Raw genomic sequence first — 11,969 nt, 5'->3', positions numbered from 1 at the left:
CGTAAACCCTTTGGATTATTTGATTTCGTTCGTTTTTTGCCATGTGCATATTACTTTGATAACTCTAATAAGACATTTATGAGATTCCAGTTTGCATCATTCTCATCGACTTGCTTTAAGAATTGTTTTTTGAGTTTGTGGCATCATGACTAGCCCAAGACTAATGTCTACAGTCTGTCTTATCTATGCTGCAGCTGAGAGTGAACACTGTTTCTAAAGTACTATTAGGAGTTAAAGCTGCATCAGTCACGATTGCAGAGCTTCTGAATCACGATTTTATAATGACTTTTATTTCCTTTTAACTTTAGTTATAGGTATATTTTAATAAGAAACAAGGCAGGTTAACAATTACATTGTATATGGACAAGTGGGAAGTTATGAACATTTCTATTCAACAGTTTGAAGAGCAGCTAATATCAAATCAAAAGTAGACAAATCAAAGACAAAAGTGAAATTTCCAAAGGCATTCATATATTAGTAATGACATTAAAACTCTCTATATCCTAGACATTATTTTTTAAACAATAAAATAAAGTTTATTTCTGTTTCTTCTGCTCTGCTTAGATACCTTATAAACATTACCTTTTGTGTGAAGATCTGGAAAAAAATTAAGACATATTTTAAAAAGGAAAGTTTAGCTATTGAAAAATTGGCTATACTTATTTCTTTTTTCTTGTAATATCATAATTTCAGAGATTTTTAAATGCCTCATTTCATTATTTATGTTCACAGAATACTTATTAATGTCCTCCGTTTCAAAACTCTCATAATATTTTTTCTACTTCTTTATCGTTATTTTTCTCAAAATCTAGGTACTCCTATGCATACTGTCTGCCAAGTATTTTAGAGTGAGAAAAATGTTGAGAATATGTGTTCTAGAGAAAGGGTCTTATAGGGTTTTTTTTTGTTTTCTTGTCTTTATATCATATAGCAGTCTCACATATTGTTTTGCATGTGGTAGGTGCTCAAAAAAGTTTGTCGTATTGAATCATATTGAGTATTATATAATATAACATTATTACAATAGGACTAGTCAAACCTTGAGTGAAAAATCAGAGCTGGTGTAAGAAAAGTCATTAATCATGTATGACATATAATTGAAAGTAACTTTCCTGTTACATATGTTTGTGTAACTAAGTGAAGTCTCTCCATTCATTCTACATTTACTGGATGTCCACACTACCAGGCACTGTGCTTGGCTCTGTGCACACCAAGATGAACAGGATAAGATCCTTCCCTTGAAGCCACATGCAGCCTAGTGGAGACAGCTGATCAGTGAGTGGAGAGTTCCAAAACAATGTGACCTGGACTCAGATGGGCCCACATTTTCTTTTCCTCTCACTCCTTTCTTTTCACTACTAAAGCGATGAGTGTCTTGGCATCTTGGCAAGGTGGAATAAAGAGGCAAAGCCTTTCTCAGCATAATAATTAGCAAGAGAGGGGTTATTTGCCTTGTAGAAAGAATCTGAATGATTTAGGCCTCTGCCTAAATATGGGAAATTATCCTGTTGTAGGAGACCTTGGGGGCGCTCCTCCAGGACGGGGACACTCAGCAGTGGAGCCCTAAACCTGGGGGAGGTGGGAGGAGTAGAAAAGCCCAGCAAAGCGGGGAGTGTAAAGAAAAGGTGGAAAGGGGAGAAGAGAGCAGGAAAGGCACCCCTGGATTCCCACTGGAGCAGATTCTATATGGATTGCAAGTGACTTGGTGGGACGATAAAGAAATATTATCAGTGTTCATGATTGGCCTATGGTGAAATTGTTTGTTCCCTTCTTAGGTGCTGGGGGCATGTAGTGGAGGTGTTCTTAGTGTCCCACATGGACCCATGGATGAGAAAAGGAGGGATTGCCTAGCTCAGGCTGCACAACAGATGTGGGAGAGTGGCAAAGATATGAGAAGATGCTTAGGAATCTGCAAATTGTTCAGTAAGGCACAGGCGTGGACCATGTGTCCAAAGAAGCTGACCCCACGGCAGTGCTTTCTTATTTGATGACAATCAGCCAATTATCACAATTGTTCTTAATGCTGGACAAATAAGCGTCAGGAAATACAACTCAGTGTTGAGTGAAAGAATCTCCCTTTGAGGATGAGGAAAGGAAGAAAGGGCAGGCTAAGTTGTCCTCCTCAGGGATACAGTCCACAGGCGACAGAGATTTGTAATATTCATCTTCCCCATCAAGCACTTTGATTTGGCTGCAACAAAGAAAAGAAGAGAATTTTCAACAGAAACTGAAGACAAATGCCACAGTCATCATTGTGGCAGCTAAAGTTGTGTGAGTAGTTGGAACAGGGTTGGGTCCCAACACTGGAGGGGAAGGACAGCTTAGGTAGCTCAGGGTCTCCCAGTACAGAGGTACTAGGGTCTGAGTCACAAAGCCTTTTACCTCTGGGTCACATATTGATAAAGGGTCCAATTTAGTGGTGTCTGGAAGTTGTGGTCATATTGCAACTTGATCTATGTGATTAAATTGTCTGTCTCTGTCTGGTTCCCTCTAGATGAGAAAGTTGTCCTCCTGATCTCCCTTAATTCTCAAACTAGTACCTATGATCTAATTCATTGCTGTTCTCAGTTGAGATACAATCAATCAAATGAGCCACAAACTCCTTACTATTCTCTGCCTAACTGTTGGGGGAAGTTTTTCTCTGTGCATGTTTTAAGGCCCAGGGATAGGATAATGTAGAGGAAGTGGCCTATTGCACTTAGTACTTTAATTTGTGGAAGGAGAGTTTTATACAACTTGCTACTTGTATAAAATTATAAAGAAAGTACAAGTCCCTGGAATAATTGTGAAAATAACTTTTGCCCTTAGGTAATAATTTCAGCCTTTTTGGACAGAATGGATTCAAGTTTTGTATATTCACTACTGTGAAAAGTAGTTTCCAATGTCAATAACAGTGGTGATACCCAGATTGCATATTTTTAGAAGCCTCTCTGGAAAGTTTTGCATTTTCTGTAATATCACAAAGGACCCCTTCTGTTTACAGTTGCTTAGAACTAAGAAGACAGATATTTACCCAAGTTTTCTTGGCTTCCTCTTGCTCCCTTGATATTCTGGAGTTCCCTGTGGAGAGGGCCAAGAACACACAGTCAAAGCAAAGCAGCAAGTCGTTAATTTTTAATTCAAAGTGATTTTGTGTTGAATGCAAGCAGATGCTGATAATATCAGAAGTCACAGCATAATTTTTTTGATCAAAGGGCTCAAGTGAGCCTGATGAAGCATGCATCTTGCTCGTCTTTGATAAACCACATCAATTATTCACCGTGAAGGCAGACATCCTGACATGAAAGCAACAGATAAAGAGCCTAAGCACATGTTCAAGACGAGAGCATAAGAGAGAGGGGGAGGGGCTGGAGGGGCTGGAACAGGTATTAATAACAGAATTATTAACTGGAAACAAAGCCAGTGAAACAGCTTTATGACCACTTTGAACTCACATTTAACTGGTTATAGTACATGGTGTCCTCAGGGCTACTCAACATTTTGGGCTGCTGACATCGTCGGCGAGGTGTTCGCTGCTTCTGTGCAAGACCATTCTTTGAACCTGCAACAAGACAGCAAAACTTTACTGTAAACAATCCCAAATGTTGGGAAAATTAAGTGAAAAATGGCTCTTCACATAAATGAACTTAGTAGAAATTATGTCCTGTTTTAATAGGCATGTTAGAAGCTTTGCTAATATTAGGAGAAATGTCATCCTACAAAAACACACATGTAGGAATTGCTAAGTGTAAGCAAGGGCCACTGCCTGTGATTGTGCCTTCATCTTCTTGATCTGAATCAGCAGTTCAGAGTGACAGAAAGCAAATTAGTTTGTCCACTGGTAAAGCAGAAGTTAGTGGGATAACTCAGGACAACTAAGGCAATCTGGGATCGTTTGCTCCACATCCTACCGTGAGAGTTCAAAGACATCTGGAGCACACATACTCTTGGGGAGATGAGAAACAAACCTTTTGGAGGGATACATTTTGGGGGGAAAATGGCTTGGGTTAGTATTTACTGAAAGGCTTTGAACAATACCACTGATCCATGCAGTCTCTGGAGGTAGTGTAAAGGAGAAGGGGCGAGGATGATTGCAGCCACTCCCTGTTAATCCTGATTTCAGAGCCCTGGACCAAGAGTGCACTGGAGATTAAGAAACCACGTGTCAGATGAAGTCATAACTCATTTCCCTTCCAAGCAAATGGTTTTCATGGAATCTGCTGTCCTTTTGGCTCTATAATCTGAATCAGGATTCACCAGTTCTAATTTCTTGCCAACACACACACACACACACACACACACACACACACCTGTCATAGAATATTGTCTGTGAATGTCATAGTCTAGAGAAGAAATACCACTTATCCGGACAGGTTGTTTATCATAAACTAATTATTCATAAAAAAGAGTTGGAGATTTGTACTTGGAACTATATTTTAACTTTACTAGAGATTTACACTACTTAAGGAAATTCTGGGATAATTTTTAACAAGTAACTCAGCAAGAACCATTATAAATAGCAAGTTACCCATTTCCTAAGTATAAAGTATAAAGTTTTGTATCTTGATTTTTCTTAAATTGGGACATATCTATGTTTGGACAAGGCTATTAGAACCATACAGGACTTCAGAAGTGATTCATTCTAAATCCCGCCCCCCCTTTTTTTTTCCAGAAGAAAACTGAGGCCCGTAAATGGTGAATGACTAATCTCAGATCAAGTGGCAGAGTGGGAACCCAACCCTAGATCTCTTACCCCCATTCTAGCAGGCATTTTTTGTTTTTGTTTTTTTAAACTACTGCATATTACCTTTCTTAACAAGAAGCTTTTTGTTTAAGTCAAAAGTCTAAATAGAAGTAATCTAGATGAAAAATTATTAATTAGCATAGCAAAATCATGTTGCTTGCAGATGGTTCCAATGGCCTTAACAGGCATCCCTGTCCACAACTTCAGGAACACTGTGCAGGCTAGCCTGTTGTGCTCGCATTGTTCTCAAAGTATGAGGAATCCAGAATTGAAATGGGTTTTTTTCTGATGGTTCCAACATACCTACTTCCTGTTCTCTTTGTGAAGTCCACATTCTGATATATAGTAGAAGGCAAGGTTGTGAGGCCTTTTGTGTTACCTCCTTTCCGATTTAGAGATTAATGAACAGAAGTCTCCAGAGGTCAGGTTGCTAGTGTGAACGTGTACTGGAGGTCTGACATCTACTTTCCCTCAGACTTTATGATACTGCAGGAATACCATCAACTGCAGCTCAAAAGACTGATCTTAAATAGTTTTTAGGTTCAGCTAGAGTTCAGCCCAGTTCAGCTGGACTTTATATTTATATAGTGTTTACAATTGATCAGAGGGTCTTATTTATATTGTCTCAACTGGCAATGCTTAATATAAGATATGGTTCACAACCTTTGCTCTTCACAAACTTGCTGTTCCATTGGTTGGTATTCTTTTCCTGATTCTTAGAAGAAATTAAGTTATTAGGTAGAATTTTTTCAATTTTAACATTTCTCTCATCAATTTTTTTTTTCCTTTTTTTGTCTTTTTTACTGACTGGTAACGGGATCGCAACCCTCGGTGTCGCCCCCGTACCGGGGACCGGCAACGGGATCGCAACCCTCGGTGTTGCGCCCGCACCGTGCTCAGCCAGTGAGCGGGAACCGGTCTCCACATGGGATCTGAACCCTCGGTGGGAGCGCCGCTGCGCTCCCAAGCGGCGCACTCTCCAGTGTGCCACCGGGCTGGCCCTCTCTCATCAATTTTAAAAAGCTGTTAGTGTCTGATCATATGCTATCAATACTATCTGATATAAGCTGATTGATTTAGCATCAAATTTTAATTTTCATTATTTTAGGTTTAATATCTCCATATTTTATGATGTTCTACAGAGTGCTGCAACTTCCAGATGCTTTGCCATTGCAACAAATCTGAGTGTCATTCATATATGACCAATTGTAAGCAACTAAATAAATAATTGGGAAATGAATCATTATTTAATAAATGCTTTTGAAACAATCTGACAACAGTATGCAAAAAATATAACTTAAATATAAACATTATAGCATTTATTCTATATGCAAGGTACTTTGCTGGATACCTTGGGGGAAGACAAATAGAAATAAAACAAAGTCCCTGCTTTCAATCTAGCAGAGGACACTGAGTCTTAAGAGGTTAAGTGACTTGTTTAAGGCCATAAACTAGTGCTGAACTCAAATTAGTTTCTTAAATTCTAAATCCTTTACTTTTCTCAATATGCCTCTTGCTTCTCACAGGCCACAATAAATTCCAGATGAGATATATAGCTAAACATTTTAAACATTCCCATAAAAACCTTGGAAGGAAACAAAATAGACTACCTCAACTGTGGAAGAAGATATTAGTGACAAGAATATGTTCAATTACATTAAAGTAAAATATTCTGTGTGATGGACAGTAACAAAACTAAGATGAAAGGAAGTGTAACAGAAAGATAAAGACAATTAAAAATATATATCCATAAAAGTCTACATCCATAATGCAGAAAGGCTGAGGCGAGAGAGAAACAGAGAAACATTGACATGCATTGAAATACAGTTAGGAAATGAGATCCTGAAAAATGTTCAATCACTCTGGCAAAGAGCTTCAATGAAAACAGTTACTGCTACTTTTCTGTTACTGAGCATAAGCCAGTAGTTCAAAAGACAATGTGGGAGGGGCCCCAGCTAAACAGGTGAGTCTGAAGGTTCTACCCCTCTCAAAGTATAACCTGACAATAAACAACACGAGCTAAGCAACTTGTTCAAAGGAACATGTCCCAGTGAAATAAATCAAAAGAAAAATTTTTTTATAAAGATGAATATAATTATACTTTTTGTAGTAGATAAAAGCTAGAAACATGATAAATATTTAATAATTGGGGAGAAATTAACTCTGAGATATAAATATTGTCATACCATGAAAGCACCAACAAGCACTGATAAATATGGTATGGTAGCGTTAGATAAAATTTCAAAATTCAGAAAAAGAAGCAAGATACAAAATAGCATATAGCACATTGATTAAAACCATGTATGTATGTGCATCGAGAAGTTTATAATGATTTTTTTCTTTGAAAATTTTTGAAAATTAAAAAATCAGTGAGACTTGTAGGATAAAAATTTTTCTTTCAGCAGATGAAGAAACTAATGCTAAGCAAGGCTAAATCTGTAGGTGCAAAGTGAAAGCTTGAGCTCCTGTCTTTTGGCTTTTGAGCCAGTCAGTTTGCTTTACAATATAAAACAATATGGTTGTCTGACAGTTACCTAGTTCATTTGATTAGTTTATGTAGATAAACTGTGCAATTGAACTAGGTAACTGTCAGATTCTCATTAGAGTATGAGTTATTTACTTCAAAGACAATGATGCGTGTATTCTGAATGTGGTCTAATTCCACGTAAATGTCTGTAAACCAAACCACTCTCTCCAGTTTGTAATACATTGGGGGCTACCTCCTTATTGTGCTTTTAAAAGGTATATTATGTCATGAATACCAGTTTGCATTTAACATAGGTCTCTTTCCTTTTTAAGAATCCCTGCACCTGTGATTTAGTATCTGATATCTTCAGCACATCCTTCTGTTCTGAATTCCTGTAGAACTTTATAATAAACAGGAGCTAAATCTGTCAGAAAATGGAAGCAGTCTTGATAGCATTTCAGGAGCACTGGGAAATGCATACTTCTCACTCCTTAACCCCAAATCATCACACTGTGTGGCTGCACACTTGCCCAAGCCCCTAGTGAGAGAAAAATAGCTGAATTCAGTCAATTCATTACATAACTTCAAACATTGGTTTAAAACTTTAATATTTCTTTTCTCTTAATTCAACATACAGGTATATCCAAACTAGAGTTGCCAGATAAAATAAAGGACAAGAGTTAGATTTGAATTTCAGATAAATAATGGATACCTTTTTAGTCTAAGTATGTCCCGTGTAATATTAGAGACGTATTTATATTTAAAAAATGATTACAGGGGCTGGCCAGTTAGCTCAGTTGGTTAGAACATGGCCTTGTAACACCAAGGTCAAGGGTTGAGTTCCCTGAACAGACCAGCTGCCAAAAAAAAAAAAAAAAAAAGAGATTGGTTGTTGATCTGAGATTCAAATCTGGTTGGGTGTACGTACTGCATTTTTATTTGTTAAATCTGGGAACTTTAATTCAAGCATAATTTTAAGTCACAAATGAAGGTTTTGTTCTTGTCCAGGGTCTCTGAGATAAAGAAGGAAATGGCTTCCTTTATTCCAATTTGACTTGTTGAGTTACAGCTATTTTGTCTACAAATGCTCCCTCCTACACTGTCCTCTAAAACATAATGTTTCACTTTTCATCACCTGCTACAGATGTGCCAATTCTGGTAAACTACCTAGAAGGACAACCTCAAGGGAGGCAGAATGGGGTATGCAGACCAAACATTCCTTGGCCTGGTGGTGCAGTATGGGTTCTTGGCCCCTGAGGAATGGGCAGGCTAGTGCTAAGGGTCCTGGGAGGAAACAGCTTGGGAGGCCTATAGTCCCTGGCACCCTCCTGCGGGCCCTCAGCAGGCACAAATACTTTCTGAGCAGTATGACTGCAGACCTGATGGCCATTTTGTGGATGAGGCATTCCCAGGGTCACTTGCCAAGTAAAACATCCTCTTGAAGCAAACAGAGCGTTCAGTGTTCTAGATTTACAGATGGCAAATCCCATATGGGGTAACGAGATATACCCCTAGGACATTTAAATAGGATTAAAGTTATGCAATTAATTTAAAGAGTTCTGCCAACTCTGTGCATAAAGGGAGGTGCATCATTTCTCTGACCAATGTTCTCAGGGCATTTGGAGGTGACAGTAACCCAGCTGTCAGCTGGACAATCTTTCTCCTCGGTGAGGGTTGACCATGCTGCATGGTACTCCAGTGGATACTTCCATGAAACAGTGTCCAGAGAGATGAACTGTCTTTTCTGGCTCTGTGCCTCTTCCCCTACTATTTCATTTTTATGTAGTGAATTTTGTTTTACAAAATATCTTTTTCTTTACTTCATATCATTTTGGAAAGGATGTATAACCCCAAAAAGATAACAGAGGCATAGGGGGATTGAAAAATCACACAGAAAATTAGAGGAAAAGCCCAACTGAGAATTCAGGTTTTTCAATGTCTGAGAGTATTTTCTTTACACTACACCAGTTGTTAAACTTTTAAAATAACAATACCCATATCAAGGCCTGGATGCCAGTAGTTTTTAAAAAGTCTCTGTAGGTGATTCTAATGTACAATCAGGGTTGAGAACCACTACACTTGACCATATTAAATCTTTCCTTCCCAATGGGAACCACAGCAGCAGGAAGTCAGCAATAATCTACACTACCTTAGAAATGCAGTCTATGGCCGAATCTTCCAAAGCATTGTAAACCTCTTGCCCCTCATATGCCCTAAGGCATGGGCTATTTCAGGGATGCTCAGAGCCTTGACAGGAAGTAGGAAGGGGGGAATTATGTCTTGGTAGTTCAGTTTTTCAAATTTAAGTCATTACATGGGGGATAAACCTCTGTGGTTCTTTCCCTTGCTTTTAAATCTGCAGAGTCTGAGGCCCAGGGAGCTCAGGCCCCTGTGCTGGTCTCCCATTGGAGATGGGGCTAGAACTCGGGACTCTTGTTTCAACATTGCAAGGCCTAGGCCATGGCCTCTATTATGATACTTCTACTTTTACTGAAACGTTCTCATAAGTTTTCACCTCACCAAGTCAAACTTCAGTGGGCTTTTGTAAAACACAAACACACACACACACACACACACACACACACACACACACACACACACAGAGAGAGAAAGAGATATTTTCTCCTGGGGTGCATGTAATTCAGATCTTGCTTTCTAAGATGAAAGGAAAGCTACAAATTTTCCCAGTTGCCATGTTATGTCATGAACAATCTTCTTCAAAATTGCAAAATTGCTACAAAGAAAACATTTCTGAGTTAAATTAGTGCCTGTGGAAGATGCTGGAGTTATCAATTGTCTATGTGGAATTTTCTACTTATTAGTTAGGGAAGTGGCAATAACTTCCCCTTAAACCATTTCATAGCTCAAGGCCTGGCACACACTCAACAGATAATGGATGAATGAATAAATAGTGACTATTCACCATTCCCGTTAAGATCTCTTCCATCTATAGGCCTACTAATAGGCCTACTCTTTGGTTCTCGGACTGTCAATAGGGACATTTCTGTCAAGGAATCCGTAGGAAGAGGGCCTTTCCTATCCTGAGATGCCTCTGGGGAACCTGTTGTCTATCAAGAAGGGAGATAAAATCAGCCTCTTAAAAACAAAGATCATTTGTATTTTTTTTCTTAATGTCCTATCAATATTTTTCTAGAAATACAAGTATGTATTCATTTTTTTTTAACTAAAAAAATGCAGTCATTCATCTAATTTGGGCTATGGCTTTTTTGTCCACTTATCAATAAAGTCATAAGTATTTTTCCTTGCTATTAGTCTACTAGAGTTACATTGTTTAAAGTAATAAATGAACATGATGTTCAAATAAGAAGCAGCGAGAAGTCCAACTTTTTTCCACCCCCTGGTATCATTCACATAATTGTAGCAACCGCTGGGACAAGTTTCTTATTTACCTTCCAGAGATAGTCTAAATAGCATCATTTCTAATGATTGCATGGTATTTCACTTTATGAATAAACCATGATTAATTTATATAATTTCCGATTTGGGACACAGAAGTTGTTTCCAATGTTTTTCCATAATAAACGGTGCTTTGAGGAACATACCCATAGTCTGATCTTTGACAAATCCCCGTTACTTCTTAGAATAAATTTCTTAAAGTATAATTATTGGCATATTTAAAAAACTTATGATTTGTTTTTCCAATTGCCATCCAGAAAGTGTGTAGCAAAATACTCTTCTACCACCTATACCTAAGGTTACCCATTTTGGCAGGCTTTCACTAGCATGAAACAACTCTTTAAGAAAATGTCTGAAAACTCATTAAGTGCAAAATCAGCACCTCATTTGTGCCTCTATTTGCATTTCATTGTTACTTGACAGAGTGAATGTTCCCAAGCCTCTGTGTTTATTAGCCATTTGTGTTCCAGGATTCTTCTTCAGCTGGAAGCAGCAGCAAAGTTCATAGGTCTGGCTAGACCTAAAATAGATGGAATAGGCTGTTGCCTATCTGCTGGGATGAGACGGTAGATGTGCAGTTCCACTGGCTAACAGATACAAATATGCCTATTTTAAAATTAGCATGTTGTAGAGGAGTATTTCTCAAACTTCTGTCATTCATCTACCGAAACACCTACTTAAACATTTTTTGCTGTATTCAAGACCCCCCTTACTATTTTTTATTTAATATATAAAAAATTAACTAATTCTGGGCCGGCCCGGTGGCGCACTGCTACAGTGCGCCGCTTGGGAGTGCGGTGGCGCTCCCGCCCAGGGTTCGGATCCCACATACAGACCGGTTCCCGCTCACTGGCTGAGCGAGGGGCGGGCGCAGCACCGAGGGTTGCGATCCCATTGCCGGTCCCGGTCCGGTACGGGCGCGACACTGAGGGTTGCGGTCCGTTGCCGGACACGAAAAAAGACAAAAAAAAAGGAAAAAAAAAATTAACTAATTCTTTTTTAACTTAAATACATTATTTAAAAATGAAACTATTCAACACTGTAAAAGGAAAACCAGTGTCATTTGTCATAAATAGAAGTAAACTATCAAGTTAACATAATGAAAACAAAATAATATTATCACACGTGAGCTAGATTCTGTTTTCCACAGAAGGTTCTGGGCTTCTTTAAAGATTTGTTAAAAAGAGAGATCAGCAAAAGTGAGAGGAATTTAAGATCTACTAACACCACTCAGACTTTCTCCTTAAACTAATCCGAAGAATATAAGCTGAGAAATGAAAAAGGAGTAACTTTCTTTTACATGATTCAGTGTTATTTCATGTGACCGGTGTTCCATGCTTTGAGAAACATGAGTATTGTGAG

At 38.4% G+C, this 11,969-nt stretch overlaps 1 protein-coding gene across 2 annotated transcripts in view; it reads right to left on the bottom strand.

Annotated features, from left to right (window-relative positions):
* Positions 1–295: 295 nt before the first annotated feature.
* The window catches only part of MYO3B (myosin IIIB), a 393,995-nt gene continuing 382,321 nt past the window's right edge, over positions 296–11,969 (bottom strand). For both annotated transcript variants that reach the window (XM_008567646.1, XM_008567647.1), the window contains 3 exons: positions 3,435–3,541; positions 3,014–3,060; positions 296–2,191 (listed from right to left, as the gene is read on the bottom strand). In XM_008567646.1, the coding sequence (XP_008565868.1) occupies positions 2,053–2,191; positions 3,014–3,060; positions 3,435–3,541 (293 nt within the window). In that variant the 3' untranslated portion in view covers positions 296–2,052. The remainder of the gene's footprint in view (positions 2,192–3,013; positions 3,061–3,434; positions 3,542–11,969) is intronic.

This window comes from Galeopterus variegatus, unplaced genomic scaffold, assembly GCF_000696425.1.
Source record: "Galeopterus variegatus unplaced genomic scaffold, G_variegatus-3.0.2 Scaffold335, whole genome shotgun sequence".
In the NCBI taxonomy this organism is placed as follows: Eukaryota; Metazoa; Chordata; class Mammalia; order Dermoptera; family Cynocephalidae; genus Galeopterus; species Galeopterus variegatus.
This window is presented reverse-complemented; position numbering and strand designations above follow the sequence as displayed.